This window comes from Trichechus manatus, unplaced genomic scaffold (assembly GCF_000243295.1).
Source record: "Trichechus manatus latirostris isolate Lorelei unplaced genomic scaffold, TriManLat1.0 scaffold00191, whole genome shotgun sequence".
Classification (NCBI taxonomy): Eukaryota; Metazoa; Chordata; class Mammalia; order Sirenia; family Trichechidae; genus Trichechus; species Trichechus manatus.
Genome location: NW_004444127.1, coordinates 3,429,354 through 3,450,244, shown reverse-complemented (window position 1 = coordinate 3,450,244; position 20,891 = coordinate 3,429,354). Strand labels below are relative to the sequence as shown.

Below are 20,891 nucleotides of genomic sequence, written 5' to 3'. Positions count from 1 at the left end.
TTTGAACCATGTGTCAACCTGGCTTCTTGGACAGGATGAGAGTGTGGGCTGACTCCCTTCTACTGGGGCGCCTTGACCCAAAACACATTCCATAGCAGCTGGTGGGCTGTTAGCACATCCCTCCCCGCTTGCCCTGAGCACAGGTTGATATTCCCAGGAACTGCTTAGCTCAGTGTGTGTGTTACATAGCACCTGGCCAACCCCACTTCTGTGTCTCTTCCTGGCCGGGAGGAAACAGGGTCTCTTAACTCTGGCACAGGAGGGATACGAGCAGACCATCAACACTGTGCTAGCTGTGGGAAGTGACCTGTTGGCCATGGAAGACTGGCACCCACAAGTGAAGGTCCGGGGTCGCCAACAAAAAGTACAATTTACAAACACAGGTAGTGGCATAATGCTTTGCTCACAGAGAGAGGAGTACTTATTCCACTGCCTGTGCTGGTAAATTGTGCTTTTTGTTAGTGACCCGAGACTTTGGGTCAACATCTAGTAAGTGCAGGGGATTGGGGAGAAAGAGCAAGGGGACTTGACCTAGTCTTTGAAGGTCAGGGAGGGCTTCAGAACTGAGGTTTAAAGAATATAAAGGAGTTCCCTAGTTTTGTAGGAGTCCTGGTGGCACAGGGGTTAAGCGCTTGGCTGTTAACTAAAGGTGAATGTTCAAGCCGCTCCATGGGAGAAAGATGTGGCAGTTTGCTTCCGTAAAGATTGCAGCCTTGGAAACCCTATGGGTCAGTTCTACCGTGTCCTATAGGGTCGCTGTGAGTTGAAATCGACTGGACAGGAACGAGTTTTCACTAGTTTTACAGTCAGGACATGAGGTTCTGGGAAGAGCAGAAACAAAGGCAGGGGGTGCTATTGGCTGGTTGAGGAACCAAGCAAAGGGCAGAGGCTGAAGCACAGCCAGGGAGGGCTCATGTGGGAAATGTGGCAGTAGCAGTGGGGACAGGGCCAGACACCTCCAAGAGGGCTTTATTTGGTTTTATCTTTTGGGAGAGTAGGATGCCATGACCAGGTCTGGTTTGGAAAGATTTCTCTGGCTACACTCTGGAGAACAGGTTAGAGAGGGGTGTCTCTAACCTCAGCCGGATGCTGACAGTGAAACATCTGCTTTTCCACAATTCTCAAAGCCCTTTCACATCCCAAAACAAAAAACCAAACCCATTGCTGTCAATTCGATTCTGACTCATAGTGACTCTACTTGCTTAATCCTCATCACAACCTTGTGTGGTGGGTGTGAGGGCCTTTCCATTTCCCACATGGAGAAACCGAGGTCCAGGAAGGAGAGCAGACTTACCCAAGGTCACAGAACAGAGATGGGCTCTGACCTGCCTTCTCTGCACCTGCCTCCCAGCCCCACCCCAGGAGCCTACGGTTCTAATGGGGTTGCTTGGCCATTCCGGATCCATTTCCAGCTCTAGCTTCTCCTTATGCGATGTTCTAGCTCCCAGGACACCCTGTTCCACCCCTTTCTAGGCCTGATCTAGGCCCCTTCTCCTCTCTAGAAGTCCCAGAGGGACTGAGGGCCCAAGCTGGGATAACCCCATTCTCCCTGGGGTCTTGCTCAGTCCCAGATTCTCAGCTCCCTGCTGGGACTGACCTTGTAGTACTGCTTTGATATCCTTGAGTAGCCTGAATCCTCATACGCCCATTCTCCTTTTTATCCCGCCTCCCCCAACACATTCCTACTGCTGGAATCCCAAGATAATCAACGTCTATCATCCCAGCCAGGATCAAAGAATGAGACATTCAACCTAGGAAGGTCCTTAAAACACCATGGGCCAATCATCCATCCCTTTCAAGAATCTCCTCAGTAACACTACACCAGGTTGTGGTGCCACCCTTGCCTTCCCTGTTCCTATGACAGGAAGCTCATCGCCTCCTGGGGCAGACTCTTTCAACTCAGAGAGAATTTGGACTGAAGAATGGACTGAAATCAGTCTCCCTGTAAATCCCCTCCCTGTAAATCACCAGGTACTAGTATCCTGGTGAAGCCCTTGTGGTGCAATGGTTAAGTGCTTGGCTGCTAACTGAAAGGCTGACAGTTCGAACCCACAGAGCGGCTCTGCAGGAGAAAGACCTGGTGGTCTGCTTCTATAAAGATTGTTGTTGTTAGGCGCCGTCAAGTTGGTTCTGACTCATAGTGACCTTATGCACAACAGAACGAAACACTGCCCAGTCCTGCGCCATCCTCACAATTGTCATGCTTGAGCGCATTGTTACAGCCACTGTGTCAGTTCATCTCTTTGAGCGTCTTCCTCTCTTTCACTGACCTTCTACTTTACGAAGCATGATGTCCTTCTCCAGGGACTTATCCCTCCTGATAACATGTCCAAAGTATGTGAGACGTAATCTCGCCATCCTTGCTTCCAAGGAGCATTCTGGTTGTACTTCTTCCAAGACAGATTTGTTCGTTCTTTTGGCAGTCTATGCTATATTCAATATTCTTCGGCAACACCACAATTCAAAGGTGTCAATTCTTCAGTCTTCCTTATTTATCATCCAGCTTTCGCATGCATACGAGGCGATTGAAAACACCATGGCTTGAGTCAGGCGCACCTTAGTCCTTAAAGTGACATCTTTGCTTTTTAACACTTTAAAGAGGTCTTTTGTGGAAGATTTGCCCAATGCCATATGTTGATTTCTTGACTGCTGCTTCCATAGTTGTTGATTGTGGATCCAAGTAAAAGAAAATCCTTGACAACTTTAATCTTTTTGCCATTTATCATGATGTTGCTTATTGGTCCAGTTAGGATTTTGTTTCCTTTATGTTAAGGTGTAATCCATACTGAAGGCTGTGGTCTTTGATCTTCATCAGTAAGTGCTTCAAGTCCTCTTCACTTTCAGCAAGCAAGGTTGTGCCATCTGCATACTGCAGGTTGTTAATGAGCCTTCCTTCAATCCTGATGCCCAGTGCTTCTTCATATAGTCCAGTGTCTCAGTCATCTAGTGCTGCTCCAACAGAAATCCCACAAGTGGATGGCTTTACAAAGAGAAATTTATTCTCTCACAGTCCAGTAGGCTACAAGTCCAAATTCAGGGCATCTGCTCCAGGGGAACGCTTTCTCCATCGGCTCTGGAGGAAAGTCCGTGTCATCAGTCTTCCCTTGGTCTGGGAGCTTCTCTGTGCAGGAACCTCAGGTCCAAAGGACGCACTCTGCTCCTGGCACTGCTTTCTTGGTGGTATGAGGTTCCCACGTGTCTCTGCTCGCTTCTGTCTTTTATATCTCAAAAGAGATTGCATTAAGACACTAATCTTGTCAACCTCATCAGTATAACCTCATCACAGTGATAGAATTTACAACACATGAGGAGATCACATATAATCTCGTCATCGTGGTAGAGTTCACAACACATAAGGACATCACATCAGATAACACAATCATACAATACTAGGAATCATGACCTAGCCAAGTTGCTACACACATTTTTTGGGGGACACAATTCAATCCGTTACATCCAGCTTCTCAGATTATTTGCTCAGCATACAGATTGAATAAGTATGGTGAAATGATACAACCCTCACACACATCTTTCCTGACTTCAAACCATGCAGTATCCCCTTGTTCTGTTCTTGTTCTGCCTCTTGATCCATGTACAGGTTCCTCATGAGCACCATTAAGTGTTGTGGAATTCCTATTCTTCGCCATGCTACCCATAATCTGTTACGATGCACACGGTTGAATGCCTTTGCATAGTCAATAAAACACAGGTAAACATCTTTCTGGTATTCTCTGCTTTCAGCCAGGATCCATCTGGCATCAGCAATGATATCCCTCGTTTCGCATCCTCTTCTGAATCTGGCTTGAATTTCTGGCAGTTCCCTGTCGATATACTGCTGCAGCCACTGTACATTCCACGTTCTGATTTATTAATTGATGTTTGCAGCTGTTTCTTCCCATTTTAAGTCTTGCCACATCAACAAATGAGGGTCCCAAAAGCTTGACTCCATCCACGTCATTAAGGCTGACTCTACTTTGAGGAGGCAGCTCTTCCCCAGTCATCTTTTGAGTGCCTTCCAACCTGAGGGGCTCATCTTCCGGCACTGTATCAGACAGTGTTCCGCTGCTATTCATAAGGTTTTCACTGGCGAATTCTTTTCAGAAGTAGACCACCAGGTCCTTCTTTCTAGTCTGTCTTAGTCTGGAAGCTCAGCTAAAACCTGTCCACCATGGGTGACCCCCCTTGTGTTTGAATATTGGTGGCATAGCTTCCAGCATTGCAGCAACGCACAAGCCCCCACAGTATGACAAACTGACAGACACGTGGGGGCTATAAAGATTACAGCCTAGGAAACCCTATGAGGGCAGTTCTGCTCTGTCACGTGGGGTTGCTATGAGCTGGAATTGATGGTGTCCAACAACAAGAAGGAGTCCTGGTGGCACTGTGGTTAAGTGTTCGGCTGCTATCCACCAGCCACTCCTTGGAAACCCAATGGGGCAGTTTTACTCTGTCCTATAGGGTCACTATGAGTCAGAATCAACTCAATGACAATGGGTTAACAACAACAAGCATCCCAGTTCTTCCACTGTTTGGATGCAGTGAGGCCAAGTCTGACTCTTCCTTAACAGCCTCTTGGGTATGAAAGAAGCTCCCATTTAATGATTCTCTCCAGTAACCCTGAGTGAAACGAGTGTCTGCTCATTTCATCTGAGTGCCAGGCTACTCTAGTCAGTACCTGCCACCACCATCACAGGCCCAGGCTGGTGTCTTTCTAAACATATTCATATTTGTTGGAATCTCCAAATGCCGGGCCCAGAACTGGACCTTCCTTTTTGAGGTGTGGTGGAACCAGCACAGGCAGTGAAAACCATCACTTTCCCAACCGGGACTCGACTTCTATCAGGCTACTTTGAAAAGTGGGAATTTGGGGTCAGTAGCCCCAGTGCTGACACCAACTCACTGAATGACCTTGGGAAAGTCACTTAACCTCTATGAGCTTTCATGTCCTTATCTAAAATTGAGAATAATCTGTCCACAGGGCAGGACTGTTGAGAGGATGGAATCAAATGCTGCTATCCAAGGAGGTGCTTTGTCAGTCTGACTGAGCAACCGCAGATGTTGTTATCTAAAGAAGTAAATTCCTGCCTTCAATTGCAGGAAAGAAAGAAAACCACTGGGCAGAGTTTCACCAAGTTGGAGGGTATTTGTGATGGCTTGGCTTAAAATATAAAGGACGGGATTTACATGGAGTTCGGGGGTAGGCGGATTCTGTGGCTCCTCCAGAGCAGCAGACACAGCTAAACAAATGAGTCCTCTGAGCCCATGATACAAAGCAATCTGCCCTACTCACTGAAGTAACTAACCAGAGAAAACGGACGACCACAGACGTGAGTCATAATGTTTTTAATTGTGGAGGCTGTCAGTGGAGTTTTTCCCACATGGTTCCGTCGAGCCTGCTCCGGAGTTAGCACAAGCCGCAGCAGTGATTTATCTCTCTCTTAACGACTGGCTAATGATTTTCTCCGGTAACCCTGAGTGGCCAGCTTGTAATTAAATAATTATTATAAAAATGCAGCCCGAGGTGGTATCCTCCTTTTTTAGCCCTTTGCACACATCTGGCGCGTGTTGTTTATGGTTTGGGAGGCAGTGCTATTGTGTGAATTCCCTAATTCTAGCAGGGCCAGATTTGGGGGTTGAAATCGCCCGCCGGGAAGTATTCTTTCAGTTACAGGCCATATTAAAACTACATTTACCAAGGGCCCTCGCGGCTACCCTCTTTTTCTGCCACCTCTTCCGGTTTTACATTCAGGCCCCGCCCCAATAGTGGCCCCACCCATCGTGCCCGGCATAAACAGGACGAGGGCGGGAATGCTTCAGGAACCACGGGGGCGGGGCCTGTGGCCCGGGCTTCGTCTTTTGAGTCGGAAAAGCAGATTCGCCTTGCTAACGCGGCCGGAGCTAATCCCGGCAAGGGTTGAGTATTTGGCGAGGAAAGGTCTGCACTAGTGAGGGGCAGGCGTTAAGAAAGACGGCATTAATCTCCTGCCGCAGCTTCTGCCCGTCCAATCTTCGGCCTTCTCCTCCAAGAAGTGAATCTAATGCCGGAACTCAACGATCCAGTGACTCGGCAGGAAAAGATGGCGACCGTGTGGGATGAGGCTGAGGTGGGCGCCGGGAGAGCTATGGGTCCCAGAGCCGGGGCCACTGGGGAGACGCACTAAGGGGGAGGGAAGGAAATGTCTGAGGGGTCGAGTTCTGGCCTGGTCCCAGGAAGGGGGCCGCTTGGGATTTGGCCAAGAATGTGGACGGGGATCCTCACTCCCTTATTCCGATTTTATAGGCGGGCTGTGAGTGAAAACAATAATTTTTTTTTTTTTTTAACAGCAAGATGGAATCGGGGAGGAGGTACTCAAAATGTCCACGGAAGAGATCATTCAGCGCACACGGCTGCTGGACAGTGAGATCAAGGTGGACGCACTGCCCTTGTCGTAGTGGAGCCCCCACTGGGCAGGCCTGGAGACTTCAGCCGCCTCTTCTACATCGTTCTTGGTTTTCCTTTCTCCTAGGGGGGACATGTGGCCCGCGACTTCTCCTTGCTCCCCAGGGAAAGAGAAAAGAAAACTAAGCTTGAAAGGGGACAGGAAGGAAGATTGGAGGGACTGGGGTGGGACAGCAGGCTAGAGAGGAGTGATCACCAGACTGCCCTTCCCAAAGAGGTCTTAAGTATTCCTCTCAGGAATCCTTCTGCTATTAGCATCTTTATTTTACAGATGAGGGAACTGTGACTCAGAGAGGTTTTTAACTGTGCCAAAGTGCCCAGCCTTTAGTAAAAGGCAGAACTTAAGTTTATGTTTGCCTGATGAAGGCCTAGTCGTTTCTTTATTCTCCAACTACTTCACCAGGTTTCCAGACTGGCCTTCTGTTTGGACCTCAGCTGCATGTAGACAGTCAGGCTCAGCCTTCGGGGAGCCTTAGAGCTGGGTGAAGGGAGGGGTCCCCTGGGCAGCCTGGAACTCACCAGTTGCAGGGTCTTAGGATGAGCAGCGTGGGGCTGAACATATGCTTCCGGGGCTGAACATATGCTTCCACTCACCATCCTAGATCATGAAGAGTGAAGTGTTGCGAGTCACCCACGAGCTCCAAGCCATGAAAGATAAGATCAAAGAGAACAGTGAGAAAATCAAAGTGAACAAGACCCTGCCGTACCTCGTCTCCAACGTCATCGAGGTGTGTGTGTATGTGGAGGGGAAGAGGTTCTCATTAGGGCTTGGGGACAGCCTGGGGTGGGGCCACTGGGGAAAGAATGGGTGGAAGTTTTGAGGCCCAGATTGCATGTTAGAGGTACACCTCCTGGGGCCCCCTCCTAGTCTGTACTTCCTGGGAGGAGGGCCCGAAAAGGCATTGGAAACCTCATATCTCCTCATCTGCTGTGTTACTCTTCCTCAGGAGTGGATAAGCTCTGTGCAGAGAAGCAGCACCTAAGCAGAGATCTTGTCAATCTCCTGACTTATCAGCTGCATGTGTGCTGGGCTCAGGACTAGTCTGAGGAGTGAGGAAGGGATGGCCAGCGAGTGTTGGGAATTGTTTCAGGACCCAGGAAGCACCGGGCAGTGTGGAGGTACAGGAGGCTGAGCAGGGCCTCTTGATCCGAGCATTTTCCCTTGTCAGCTGCTCGATGTTGATCCCAATGACCAAGAGGAAGATGGTGCCAATATTGACCTGGACTCCCAGAGGAAGGGCAAGTGTGCAGTGATCAAAACCTCTACACGACAGGTGAGGCTGGCTCAACTATGGGAGAACTGAGGAGGGCAGGGGGAGGATATGGGAAGGACAGTAATGGAGACTGCATCTGGAATCTTTCCTACAGACATACTTCCTGCCTGTAATTGGGTTGGTAGATGCTGAAAAGCTGAAGCCAGGAGACCTGGTGGTGAGTGGTACCTGAGCCCAGGTGGGGCTTTTCCAGCAAGGTTTCTCCTATTGACTAGCTGAGCCCCTGCCTCAGCCCCCAGGTCACCACAGGCCCCAAATCTCAGCAGAGCAGCCCCGAGAGTCTGGGACGTGTCCTCCTGTTCCTTGCTTCCTATGTTTCCCAGTCCCATGTCTTTCCTTTCACTCTAGAGACACTTGTCACCTTGCCAATTAGGTAGGCTTTGAACTAGGACAAATCTGAAGGCTTTGTCCTATTCCTAGGGTGTGAACAAAGACTCCTATCTAATCCTGGAGACCCTGCCCACAGAGTACGACTCAAGAGTGAAGGCCATGGAAGTGGATGAGAGGCCCACAGAGCAGTACAGTGACATCGGGGGCCTGGACAAGCAGATCCAGGAGGTGAAGGAGGCGTGGAAGCTGCCAAAGCCTTTCATATCTTTGTTTCATTGACCAGAGCACTGATGTGCTCTAGTATGTCTCCTATCTTCATCGCGTCCTAGGGAGGAAAGGAGGTGCCATGTAGCAGGATAGGAGACTGAGTTCTAAAGAGATTGAATGACTTGCCCAGGGTCACAGAAGTTAGGGCCAGAGTCAGGACTAGAGCTCAGGCTCCTGCTTCTCAGCCCAGTATCTTTCCACCATATCCTGCTGAGAGGTCATAGCCAGCCCTCGGTGGGGGTGAGTGGTCTTCTGTGTCTTCTTGAGATAGGGCAGGGGGAGGGCAATGTCTGAATTGGAGTAGGAGGGTTGCAGATCGGGGCTGAAGCCATCAAGAGTTAGTTGGGCTGTAGGAGCCTTCAGGGCTTCACTCTCCTCACCCAGGTCTTCTTCCTGGCAGCTGGTGGAGGCCATTGTCCTGCCAATGAACCACAAGGAGAAGTTTGAGAATTTGGGGATCCAACCTCCGAAGGGGGTGCTGATGTATGGTCCCCCGGGCACGGGGAAGACCCTGCTGGCCCGGGCTTGTGCTGCACAGACTAAGGTGAGTACTTTAGGAGGAATGAGGAGGGAATGGGTGAAGCTGAAGCTCTACCAGGTGGACTCAAAGGGTTCTTTCCTGGTACCTTTGGCCTGATCCCACCACCTCTGCCCACCTAGGCCACCTTCCTGAAGCTGGCTGGCCCCCAGCTGGTGCAGATGTTCATTGGGGATGGTGCCAAGCTGGTCCGGGATGCCTTTGCCCTGGCCAAGGAAAAAGCCCCATCCATCATCTTCATTGATGAGCTGGACGCCATTGGCACCAAACGGTAAGGGAGTGCTAGGCGCCACCAAGGAGATCGCTGTAGCAGGAGGGCCCGGATTCCCCACTGTCCTAAGTTCTGACTCTTTCCGTCTCCACTGGGACAGTGGCCGCTCTCTTCTTACCGTTCTACTTTCTAAATTCTCTCCTTTTCTTCTGAGCATTCATTCTCACAGCTGCCAGCTGTTCTTTTCAAAACAGAAGTCTGGTCACTTCCCTTACATGTACCCACAGTCCTTCACACAAACAGATCCTGTTTAAACCCTTCCTTGGCCTCCCTGTTGCTGCTTGGGAAAAATGCTGAATGTGCTGGAGTCCATAAGGCCCCACATGCAGGCTGCCCCTGCTGGCCTCCGCCTCGTCCTGCACACAGACCCTGCCCCCGGATTCCCCCCACAATGTCCTCATGGTTTTTAGGCCCTCCCCAGCTCGGGGACAGGAGAAATTTTGCACCTGCTGTTTACTCTCTGGAATGTGCTTTTCTTTTCCGCCGTTTTCCTTTGGTTGGTTGCCTGCCAGTGTCTTTTCAGCCTTGAGCCTTCAGTGAGTTTTCAGCCTAAGGGACTTTTCCTCAGGGATGCCTGCCTGGACTCCCCCAGCCCTCACACGACATCCCAAGTCTGGGCCAGATTGCTGTCTTTCCCAGCCTTTGGCTAAGTGTGCAGTCATACGTTCATCAGGTGACAGCTGGCAGTAGCTGTTTTTGCTCTCTGTTGTGTCCTCAGCATGGCATCTGAGCCTAGGAGCCTCTCCAGTTGGAATTTGCCATCAACAGTTACTGACAGTTTTGTGTGCCAGTCTGTAGCCTGGAGGCCCCACACTGAGCGACCTGTTTCCCTGTCCCGGGCAGGTTGGGTTAGGCTTCCTGTGGGTGGAGAAGGGGGCGACTCTGCCCTAGCTGTGCCTCACTGGTGTCTTGGGCCTCCTGTGTGCAGCTTTGACAGTGAGAAGGCGGGGGACCGGGAGGTGCAGAGGACAATGCTGGAGCTTCTGAACCAGCTGGATGGGTTCCAGCCCAACACTCAAGTAAAGGTGAGTATGTCATCACGTCACAGATGAAGAAAATGAGGCTTAGAGATGTGGAGCTCTTGTCAGGGTTACCCAGCTAGTACACAGTGGACTAGAATTAGAGTTCAGGTCTGTCTTTAAGATCCATCGTTATTTCTCCCACACCCTGGGCTGACCGTGACTGTCCCTGTCTGTGACCTTTTCCTCTTCAAGGTGCTGTTGCTTCTCTTCCTCAGGTCATTGCAGCCACTAATAGGGTGGACATCCTGGACCCTGCCCTGCTCCGCTCAGGTCGCCTGGACCGCAAGATCGAGTTCCCAATGCCCAACGAGGAGGCGCGGGCCAGGATCATGCAGATCCACTCTCGGAAGATGAATGTCAGGTGAGCCAGGATGAGCCAGGCACCGGGACCAGAGGGACAGCTTCGGCAGAAGGGTGGTCTCTGTTTCTCCTTTTGTGTGGAGCTTTCCTTAGGCTTCTGTGACTACCACCACCGCTTACTCCTCCGTTTCTCTCCAGTTGCCCAAAATAGAATCTTGTGGAGGCCCAGGCCCTAATTCTGGGGGCTCTGCTCCTTAGAATCCACTCACCCTCCATGACCTGAGGGCATGCGGGCCAGAGGCCTTCAGGCTCCCCTGCCCTGCTAGCAGATGAGCTCAGCCCAAATGTGGCCCAGGGCTTCTAGCCGGGGGCCATGGACCTGGGCTCAGATCTACACAACCTGCAGCAGGTGGTGGAACCTCTCTAAGCGTCAGCTTTCTTATCTGGAACTTGGGGTTATAGCACCATCCTCATGGAGTTTGGGTAGTTGGATGTGGCCACAGCAAGCACGGGCTTGGAACGTGGTGCGTACAGCACACGGCGGCCATGCGGTGCTGATGCAGGACCCACTCTAATCCGGAGTATATGAGGCGACCGTCTTTTATCTCACAACCCCCCGCTCCCCTGCCTCTGGCCAAGTCCATCCCTAGAGTTGCAGATGCAGATTTCTAGAAGTCTAGAGCTCAAGAGACACTAGAAATCACCTGGTCTAACTTGCTTTAGCCTGCCCCATCTTGTACAGTGGGTAAGGGGCTTGCCTATGGTCACAGGGCAAGTTGACCTTGCTGTGTGGTGGGGGCGAGACCACCTGCTTCTCCCTCCCGTCCCCATAAGTAACTGAGCCCCATGGCCCCATGCTCTCCCCAGTCCCGATGTGAACTACGAGGAGCTAGCCCGCTGCACAGATGACTTCAATGGCGCGCAGTGCAAGGCTGTGTGTGTGGAAGCGGTGAGTGGCTGATGGGGTGGGTGGGTGGTTTCATGTCTTCTTGCCGCTTTGCCTGGACCCAACGGGATGTTTGGCTGGCTGGTGGAGACACTGAGGGGAGGAGACAGAGAAGACCTCTGGGAGCAGGGGTGAGGGTGTGGGGAGGCACCCTAGATCCTTGTGTCCTGGCTGTAGGGCATGATCGCACTGCGCAGGGGCGCAACGGAGCTCACCCACGAGGACTACATGGAGGGCATCCTGGAGGTGCAGGCCAAGAAGAAAGCCAACCTGCAGTACTACGCCTAGCGGGGCCGCCCGCCAGGCCTGCTCCCTGATCTCTTCCTGGTTAAAATAAGTAATAAAAGATGGTTTCAGGTCCCTGCCACCTGTCTGTCTTGCCTACCCAGGGCTCAAGGTAAAGAGTAGGGGCATATACAGGAGGCCCCCACTGGTGCCTGGGAGCCCCTGAGACAGCCATGGGCCCCAAACCAGTTGTCAGGGTGAGGCCCTTTGGGAGGGATAGGAATAGGGCTGCAGCTGTTGTCTGGGGTCTTAGGCCTGTGCCCTCTACCCCCACAAGCCCCTCTCTCCCACCCACTGCCACACCTCTCTGAGCCGTTAGAGGCCTGTGGCCCTGCAGCTCTGGAATGAAGGGCCTAAAGAGAAGCTGACTTCTTTCCCTTTTTGCATTTTGGGGCCCTGGCGCTTGTCCTTGCTCCTTGAAATTCCTCCCTTGTTTCCTAGGCCCCTGAGCCTCCTGTTTCTCTGTCCCCATTAGGGCTCTTGGCTCATTGCCTCTGGCTGGAAAAGGAGCCTGAGCAAGATCTACTCTGAGAGCCCTTCTAGGGTCATCTTTTGTCATGCTGTGTTCTCCAGCCCACCCCCCATTTCTGCTATCTGCCCCCTACTCCCTGCCAGGCCCCCACAGATCGTCTCCCATCCACCCAGCTTTCCAGCTCTGCCCACCTCACACCTTAGCTAGCCTGGGGACCATTTGTCGAGGTTTCTCTGGGCCACGTGCTGTACGTGTCTTACGCATACTTTTATTTAGTGATCAGAATAGCCAATAGGGTATCCCCATTTTATAGTTGGGTTTAAGCAACTGGGCCAAGATTACATCACCACCACCAGTTGCCATTGTAGTTTATTCTGACTCATGGTGACCCATGTGTGTCACAGTAGAACTGTGCTCCACACATAGGGTTTTCTGTGGCTGATTTTTTGGAAGTAGATTGCTGGGCCTTTCTTCCAAGGCTCTTCTGGATAGATTGAAACCTCCAACCTTTTAGCTGCTGATCATCTGCACCCCCCACGGGCTCCAGGCCAAGATTGCACGATTTCTAAGTGGCACTGCTGGGATTCAAACCCAGGATGGAGAGTAAAGCTAGCCTTCTTTCCACTGTGCTGTCTTACCAGGGGTTCTGGTGACCTCCTGAATGGCCTTTCAGAACTCTCCATCAGCTCGCACATGCCCTGGCAGGAGCCTCTACAGTTCTTTTCCTTCTTTCTCCTCCTCCAAGGGGACATGACCACAGCTGTCCCAGCCTCTGCCTGGAAGGGCCACCTCCTCCCCAGCTGATTCTCTTCCTTCTTGTCTGCCTGCCTCCAAGGTGCTGTCCCTGTGTCCAGGCTGCTTGCACCTCTGTCTCCTTGGCAGCCCCATTGACTTCCCACTTGCCTGCTCTAGAGTTCCAGCAGCACAGTCTCTGAAGTCCCTCTGCTTCTGTCCCCTGCCCTGAGCTTGGCCACCTCCTTCGCCCCCTTCTCCTGTGTTCCCCTGTTCGCTCTTCTAACCAGACAGGGTACTCGCCATGGCCCCAGAGTGTGGATCAAATCAGTCATCACCCTCTCCCAGTCTTGGCTTCCTCACCTACAAGGTGGGGCCACACTGCCTCCTTTTGATGATGACTGTGTGAGATGGTTGTATGTGGCCGCCACACAGCAGGGGTCCTGAGCACCTGCTGAGGTGAGGGTGGGGCTGGCACAGACAGCCCTGGGTTTGTACCTGGTTCCATCAGGCCAGGAACTTGAAACATCTTCCTGAATATGGCACAACTAGGTGAAGCAGATATTTATGTCCCTTGTAAATGTTTTGCTGATGAAAATACTAAGGATATGGCAGACTTAGGCTTCCCACCCCCCCAGACCAGACTCCTCACATTGCAGACACTGCTGTTCTTGGCCAGCAGGCTATCAAAGATGTCCTGGTTGGCATGGAAAGGAGTTGGCCACCACTTCCTCCTGCACTCTCCCGATAGCACTGTGGGGGAACAGCGCCCCCCGGTGCCTGGTGGTTGTCTTTACGCCCAGCAGTCAGGGGAGAGGAGCATGGTTTAGAATAAGGAGCCCATACACTTTGTTTTTTAAATGAAAGACGGCAGTTTCATCAAGGTCATACCTGGGAATGGGGCTTCCTTATTACCAGGGGGCAGGGCAGGGGAAAGTGCCAGCAGGTAGCTCTTTAAAAGGAGGATAACACCCTGAGGGTGCTGAGGGGCTAAACTGGCATAGTGCCAGCCTTATAGTACATGCTTAGCCATTACTGGGCTAAAAAGCTAACAACAAAGCAGGCCAGAAAAAGGAAGTGCTATACTCTGTTGCCTTCTGCAAGAGTGGGGATGACTAGGGAGACCAGGGTGGCAGCTAGCCAGGGCAGGGGCCCTGAGGTGGCCTGAAGCTGAGGCTGGGAAAGCAGCTAACCTGGCGGGTGTGTACAGCAGGCAGGGCGACTGGGGCACCCAGGACAGCCCTGCTTGAACACAGAATCTGCAGAACAGAAGCAGCCAGCCAGCTTGTGGGTGATATTTATTTGCATCTTGTCTATAGAACAGTTATTTACAGATGATAGAAACGGAACCTCAGCAGAATTGCTGTAAAACCACTCAGACCCTCTCAATGGCCACTTCTCAGAACAGCTGCGAGTGAGTGTCAGAGCTTGAGCTGGGCCAGGGAGTGGGCCAGCTGAGTACCTGGGCGACAGCCAAGGGAAATAGCTGGGGATTATGGCTTCAGCATTCTCCCAAAGCACATTCCTGAGCACTGACAAAAGGGGCCCTTGCTGCCCCCGCCTTACTCCTTTCCCCAGTGGGAAAGGCAAAGGGGCCCCGAGCAGGGGGCAGGCACATAGCCCACTCTTCCTCCTCCCAGAGTAGCTGCCAGGCCCCTGTGCTGGCAGGAGCATCCCTGAGCTGGCCTGGGCTGCTCACTGCCCTGCAGGCTGCTGTTTGGCAGCTGGAGGTGGCGAGAGCTGTTGGCATTGGGGACCAGGAGCTGGCCTGGGGTGGGCAGCCAGGAGGAACAGGCCTTGGAAGCATCCCCCAGCTCAGTGCTGGGAGGAGTGTGACTGTCAGTGCAGAGTGGGGCTGGGGGTTCACACGAGCACCTGCCTCTTCTCTGGCCATCAGGGAAAAGGGCCTTGGAATCTGGTGAAGGAAGGGCCAGGAACATGGACACAGCAGCGAGAAGCCACCCAGCCTCGACTCCTAGGCCGCCCAGGGCCTGTGTGCATGAGCAGAGGAGTTTATGCCCTCAGGCCAGGGACCCATGAGGCCCCAGCAAGAGGCCGGACAGCTTTGGGGCTCCCTACAGCCCAGATGTCCTTGGGCTGCTCTCACTCAAGGCCAGGCCCAAGGCCTCCCCTTGAGGTCCTGACAGGCAGAGGCCTCTGCTTGGGACCAATGCTGCTGTTCTTTACCGCTCACTCCGGGAGGTGATCAATGGCGAGGTGGCAAGGAGGGAAGCCAGGCCCTGGGCCCAGCACACGAAGGATCACAGTGTCGGTCTCATGCACACACCTTCACAGGCCACACGTACACACCACACACAGACCAACCCTCCCTCCTGTCTGGTCGGGGGCACGTTCTCTCTCACATGCACTCGCCCTCTGTCTCACGAACAATCACAGGATGAATCGGAGTCTCTTATTGCTGTGGGGTTGGGGACGTCCGGCATGGCTACTCGATGAAGAGTGAGAACAGCACCATCACCACGATGCCCATGCAGAGCAGAAGTACTTGCTGCAGGGAGTGCCTGTGGGGAGAGACGGCCCGGCTCAGGGCAGAGGCCAGGCGCCCCTTCCTCCTGAGCCCCTGAGGGCCCTGCCAGGGGCAGGCCAGGGGGTCACTCACCACGGGTCGTCTTCCTCCAGGAGGTCTGGCAGCACATTCACCAGGGCAATGTATAGGAAGCCCCCAGAGGTGAAGGGCAGGATCCAGGCCACGGTCTCCTCTGCAGTGGGAAGTGGGGTGAGGGTGCCTGCTGGCTGGGAGCCTGGGGAGCCATGGGATCCCACCCCTCCCAAGGGGCAGACCAGGGGCAGCACCCTGTGGTTGGGGTCCCTCCGCTGACCACCACCTGCCACTACCACCCACCACGCCCGTACCTACGCCTTTGGGGGACTGCGTACAGATGGCGAAGCAGGCGCCCAGCAGGCCCCCCAGGGCCGTCGAGAGCTGCAGCTTTGCTGCACTCCATCGGTCAAAGCCGGCCCGGAGCAGGATGGCAAAGTCGCCCACCTGAGGGGAGGTCCAGATGTTCACTCGGTCCCAGCTGGGCCCAGGCCCTTGCATACCTCAGGCATGACCCCACATCGAGACCCCTGCCTTTCACCAACCCATCGTCTGGGACCCAGCCCTGAGGAGGCTGGAGCACAGCTGCGACAGTGGCTATAGCCCAAAGGGAGAGGAGCTCCAGGCTGAGAGTCCAGCCCCACCTGCACTGCCCTAACTCCTTCCCTCATGCTCCAGGCCCACCTGCCGCTGCCAGGTGGTCCCACTCCCAAACTCCTCCCCCCATGCTCCAGGCCCCCCTACAGTTGCCAGGTGGTCCCACTCCCAAACTCCTCCCCCCATGCTCCAGGCCCCCCTACAGTTGCCAGGTGGTGCCACTCCCAAACTCCTCCCGGCACGCTCCAGGCCCATATTGCCAGCCAGTGGTCTCTGGTCCCTCAGGGCCACCCCTCCCTCCGGGCACTCACCTCATGGGGTATCTCATGCAGGAGGATGGCCAAGGTCGTCAGGAGCCCAATCTACAGGGAGGGGAACCTGAGTTTGCGGGGGTCTGTGTTGAGGGCCTGCACACCCCACCCGCTCACTCACTACAAATTTTTACTCAGCTCTGGGCTGACACTGCATTGGCTACTGGCAATATAGCAGTGAGTAAAACAGAAATGGAACCTACCCTCATGATGCTTACAGTCAAGGAGAGATACAAAGATTGAGTGAATGCGCAGTGTAATGTGTGATTACACACTGTGACAAGTGCTGTGATGGAAAGGACGGACTGGGTGTCAGGGGTATGAATAACAGGGGCCCTAACTTAGACGAGGAGGTCAGCAAAGGCCTCGCTGAGCAAGTACAAGGCAAGGTCTGCAGGATAAGGAGCCAGCTGTTCAGAGTGGGCAGAGTGACAGCGTGAGGTGGAGGCTGTGAAGTGGGCAAGAGCATGGCCACTTTCCGAGTAGGCAGACCAGTGCAGTGGGGCCGGAGCACAGAGGGTGGAGGGAGAAGCATCTAGAAGCTGATTGGCCAGACCTAGCAGCCTGGCAGGCTTCTCTTGGATTCTGGGAAGCCATGAAGGGTTTTAAGAAGAGGCATGTGATCCCAGGAAGGAGTGATTCCATAAGAGACCAGACCAGCAGCTCAGGACAAAAGAAGGTGCAGGGAGATCAACAAGGAGGCTGTAGCAGCGTCTGGGAGGCAGAAGGAGGGAGGAGGGCCTTAGATGAGGGGATTGGCAATGGAAGGAGCAAGAATTAGGTAGACTGGAGACATATTTTGAAGGTAGAACCAACTGCTCAACACAGGCACCATCATTCCCACTAGCAATGCCTGGGACCCCACCTGCCCCAACCCCCACTCACCTTCTTGCTCACAAGGAAGCTGGCAGCCACAGCCAGCCCATGAGTGAAGTTGTCTATGGTGTTGGCCAGCAGATTGAGATAGCCACTAACCTGAGTGACGTGAGAGAGAATCTGGGCTGAGCTGGGCAGCAGGGGCTGGGTCAAAGAGGCAGGGCCGAGCTGGGTGGGCAAGGCTGAGCCGGGCCAGCCACATGGGGAGGGGTCCCTGCGTGGGCCACTCACTTTGATGCTCCGGACCACAGTGTGCAGGCTGGACTCTGCAGCCGGCTGGGCCAGACAGTGGCCTCTATTGAGTGCAGGGGCAGCAGCAGCAGCAGTGGGGTCTTTGCTGGGTGCCTACGCCCAGGAGGAGGGAGAGGTGGCATTAGATGCCCCCATCCCAGCCAGGGTAGTCACAGAAGGTGAGAGAGAAAGAGGGACAGAGAACACGCAGCTCCATCAGCTGGGTGCCCCCAAACTCGACAGCCCCCACCTCCGCGATGCTGCCACTATCAGTCTATCAGCACAAGTCACTGCAGGGGCTGCTGCCATCACTGCCGAGATGCTCCCAAAGAAGCTGGCCCAGTGGTCCAGAGCTCCCAGGAAAGAGGGCCAAGAGATCCTCTTTCCAGGGCTCAGCTCGGAATCCCAGGCCCCAGGCCCCATCAAAGATGAGAGGCTGATGTAGCCAGGCCCTGGGCTTGGGGCTCACCTGGCCGGGCCCCTCCTTCTCCGTGCTGTCCAGGAACATCTTCTCCAATACCAGGAAGGTCAGGAAACCAGCGATGACCCACAGCCCCAGCTGCTGCTGTTGCTGCAGGCTCTGCCCCTCACCACCTGCAGAGGTGGCACTGTCAGGTCAAGCCAGGGCCACAGGAGTGGAGGCCACTCCAAGGCTGGCTGGAGGGGTCTCTGGGCTCCAAGGCGCTGGGACCAGGACAGTGACCCTCCCTCCCAGGTGAAGTCCTGCTAGATACCCAGAGCCCTTCCCCCAGTCATTGGCAGAGCAGGGAAGGCCTGGGCACCAGATCCCCCTCCTGCCCTCCTGCCCTCCTGCCCCCGGGCTGCAGCCTCACTCACCGGGGCTGGCGCTGCACGTGTAGGCCCATGCTTCGGGCAGCAGGTGCAGAAACACGTTGCCCAAGAGGCCCCCCAAGGCAAAGCTGAGCAGCTGCTTCAGGCGCTGGGCCCCAGCTACAAGGCAGAGATTGGGTGCTGGGGGCTGACCCACCACTGAAGCCCTGCCTGGCCTCTGTCCCACCCAGCTCACTGGGCTCCTTCTGTTGTCCCCACCAGACCACAAGCCTCTGGAAGGCTGGATAGGGGCTGCTGCTGTCCCTGGGTCCCCCACCCTGCAGGCCAGCAAGGGCCACGTGCTCAGCTGGCACACACCACGACCTTCTGGATGGCTGTGGAGCCACCTCCACACCATGGTTAAGACCTTGGGTTTTGGAGCCTGACAGCTCAACTCACCAGCTGGGGACCTGGGGACTTCTGAGACTCAGTTTCCCCATCTACAAATTGGGGATAACTATCTCTGATAGAGATCTTGCGGGAATTAAATGACAATCTTATAGCAAGTGTTCATTAACTGGGAACTTTTCTCTTACCAGCCACTCTTAGAAAAGGGACAGAGGTTTATCTGTGGACTTTTGCAAACTTGCAGCATCCAGAGCTGGAAATGCCCTAAGAGGACCACGTCCAGCCCCTTGGTTTGATAGAGAAACTGAGGCCCCAAGGGCAGGGGCAGCTCAGTGGTGGGGTGGGGTTCCAGGGGAAGCTGCTCCTTTCAGGCTGGGTGGCCTGGGGCTGCCCAAAGAACCTCTCTGTGCCTGTGCTTACTTACTTGTAAAATGGAGCTAACAATCCCAGTCCTCCCTACCCCAACCTCCAGGGCTGCTCTGAGAAGGGGGTAAGCTGACGCACAGGGTCCTTGGCAGGACAGCAGGCCCCATGAGGGCTCAGATCACAGCTGTCCCAGCCCTCAGGCCAGTGTCTGGCATGGAGGAGCTGCTCTGCCTGCTGAGCGAATGGTTCCCAGGCCAGGGGGCAGCACAAGCCACTGGGCGCTCATTACAGATTCCTGGGGCCTCAGTCCAGACCTACTATGTTACACTCTGGGGTCGGGCAGGGGGACAGACACCTGCATTTTTAGCAGCTTCCCATATACTCTTTTTGTTTTTAATTACAACACATTATTTGTGATCAGAGGAGTTCCTAGGTGGTGCAAATGGTAGCATTCAGCTACTAGCTGAAAGGTTGGATGCTTGAATGCCCTGGAAGAAAGGCCTGGCAATCTACTTCCAAAAGGTCACAGCCTTGAAAACCCTGTGGAACAGTCCCTACTCTGCACACGTGAGGTCGCCATGAGTCGGAATCAACTTGACGGCAACTAACAACAACGATTTGAGATGAGGCAGTGGTACATGCACATGGCACAAAAGGGGAGCCAAGGAAAAGGCTCCCACCCACAGCTGTGCCCCCTTCTCCCAGATCCCCTCCCAGAGGCAGGCCCTGCTACCAGCCTCTTGGGCTTCTTGTGGATTCCTGGGGAGCACTGACCCAGCTGCTCCTGGCTTGATAATGGCTTGCACTGTGAGCAGAGACTGAAGGCAGAGGTAGTGCCTTGCTCTCTACCGCCTGTCTGTGTCCAGCCCAAGGCCTGCAAACCCACCCTTTCCCTGAGCCAGGCACTTTCCTACATGCTTTGCTTATATTAGTTCATTTCATCTCCACAATAGTACCTATGAGTAGATACTATTATTATCCCCATTTTAAAGGTTGGGAGACTGAGGCACAGTGAAGTAACTTGGCCACCTAATGCCACCCAGCTGGTAGGTGGCAGAGCCAGGACTTGAACTCATGTGGCCTGGCATCCATATTTCCAACGTCTATCTATACTGCTTCTTGGTGAATGTTTGCTGACTGAAAGGACAAAAAAATGTACAGATGAATGAACAAATGAGCAGGGCGCACCTTGGTCTCCCAGGTCCCAGGTGAGAAATTAGACACTGTAACCCAGGATGAGAGACCCTGGGTCTCCCAGAAGAGCAGCAGCACATTTCCCACTGCTGGGCACCCCGGGCGTGAGAAGAGGGTCACTCACCTTCTGAGCGCAGAGCAGTCCCCATCTCCAGGGGAATGACGAGCAAGGGGAAGACCCCACTGAGCCCCACCATGAGAGAGCCCAGGAGGGAGCAGATCCAGGTATCCAGCCTCTCCCCACTCAGCAGGGCCCCCCAGGACTCGCTCTCCTTGCTGTCCAGGCGACAGGCTGCTGCGGCCCCTCGGCTCCGGAGGGCTGGCTGGGAGCCCCCAGCCTCTCCCAGGAGCTCCAAGGCAAGAGCAGTGAGGAAGAGGAGCCTTTGGCCCGCCATGCCACAGCCAGGGCACGGACATCCAGGCATGCCACGTTCTGAAAAACACAAAGAACACTTAAGCCGGCTGCCACCCTTGGCCACGCACCTGCTCAGGAGACGTGGCTTCTCAACCCCCTCTTGCCAAGTGGCCATGGCATCCGAGGATCTGAATGGTGGGTGCACAAAGCAAAGGGGCTCTGCTCCTCCACATCCCCACTCCCAAGGACCACACATTTTTTCCTTTGGAGCCTGCTCCAGACGGTGTGTCAGCATGTCTGCCTGAAGCTAAACTTTCCCTAATGAGAGGGCAAGGCACTGGCCCGG

At 54.0% G+C, this 20,891-nt stretch overlaps 2 protein-coding genes across 4 annotated transcripts; one reads left to right on the top strand and one right to left on the bottom strand.

Annotated features, from left to right (window-relative positions):
• The first annotated feature begins 5,832 nt into the window (after positions 1–5,832).
• On the top strand, positions 5,833–11,754 carry PSMC3 (proteasome 26S subunit, ATPase 3). Its single transcript, XM_004387703.3, has 12 exons — positions 5,833–6,104; positions 6,325–6,408; positions 7,042–7,167; positions 7,609–7,713; positions 7,808–7,870; positions 8,134–8,271; positions 8,711–8,854; positions 8,971–9,119; positions 10,048–10,144; positions 10,357–10,502; positions 11,309–11,390; positions 11,565–11,754. Exons 1-12 carry the CDS (start codon positions 6,039–6,041, stop codon positions 11,673–11,675), a joined length of 1,311 nt encoding a protein of 436 aa, XP_004387760.1. The 5' UTR covers positions 5,833–6,038; the 3' UTR covers positions 11,676–11,754.
• Positions 11,755–13,798: 2,044 nt separating this feature from the next.
• SLC39A13 (solute carrier family 39 member 13) lies at positions 13,799–20,631 on the bottom strand. Of its 3 annotated transcripts, none has more exons than XM_004387702.2 (9): positions 20,315–20,631; positions 18,289–18,402; positions 17,921–18,045; positions 17,452–17,565; positions 17,230–17,319; positions 16,345–16,395; positions 15,751–15,883; positions 15,497–15,596; positions 13,799–15,398 (listed from the first exon to the last, which is right to left on the bottom strand). In XM_004387702.2, exons 1-9 carry the CDS (start codon positions 20,613–20,615, stop codon positions 15,323–15,325), a joined length of 1,104 nt encoding a protein of 367 aa, XP_004387759.1. In that variant the 5' UTR covers positions 20,616–20,631; the 3' UTR covers positions 13,799–15,322. The 3 variants fall into 3 exon arrangements, with proteins under 3 accessions (XP_004387759.1, XP_023597569.1, XP_023597570.1); XM_023741801.1 differs by having other exon boundaries at positions 15,755–15,883; positions 20,315–20,616; XM_023741802.1 differs by having other exon boundaries at positions 15,304–15,596; positions 15,755–15,883; positions 20,315–20,615.
• Positions 20,632–20,891: the final 260 nt, after the last annotated feature.

Excerpts from the sequence above, each read along its gene's own strand:
- SLC39A13 (XM_004387702.2), bottom strand. The coding sequence starts at position 20,615 with ATGCCTGGATGTCCGTGCCCTGGCTGTGGCATGGCGGGCCAAAGGCTC. Across the intron at positions 18,046-18,288 it reads CACGTGCAGCGCCAGCCCCG|GTGGTGAGGGGCAGAGCCTG; the intron begins GTGAGTGAGGCT and ends CCACCTCTGCAG. Across the intron at positions 17,320-17,451 it reads CTGTGGTCCGGAGCATCAAA|GTTAGTGGCTATCTCAATCT; the intron begins GTGAGTGGCCCA and ends CACGTCACTCAG.
- PSMC3 (XM_004387703.3), top strand. The coding sequence starts at position 6,039 with ATGCCGGAACTCAACGATCCAGTGACTCGGCAGGAAAAGATGGCGACC. Across the intron at positions 7,871-8,133 it reads TGAAGCCAGGAGACCTGGTG|GGTGTGAACAAAGACTCCTA; the intron begins GTGAGTGGTACC and ends TCCTATTCCTAG. Across the intron at positions 9,120-10,047 it reads GACGCCATTGGCACCAAACG|CTTTGACAGTGAGAAGGCGG; the intron begins GTAAGGGAGTGC and ends TCCTGTGTGCAG.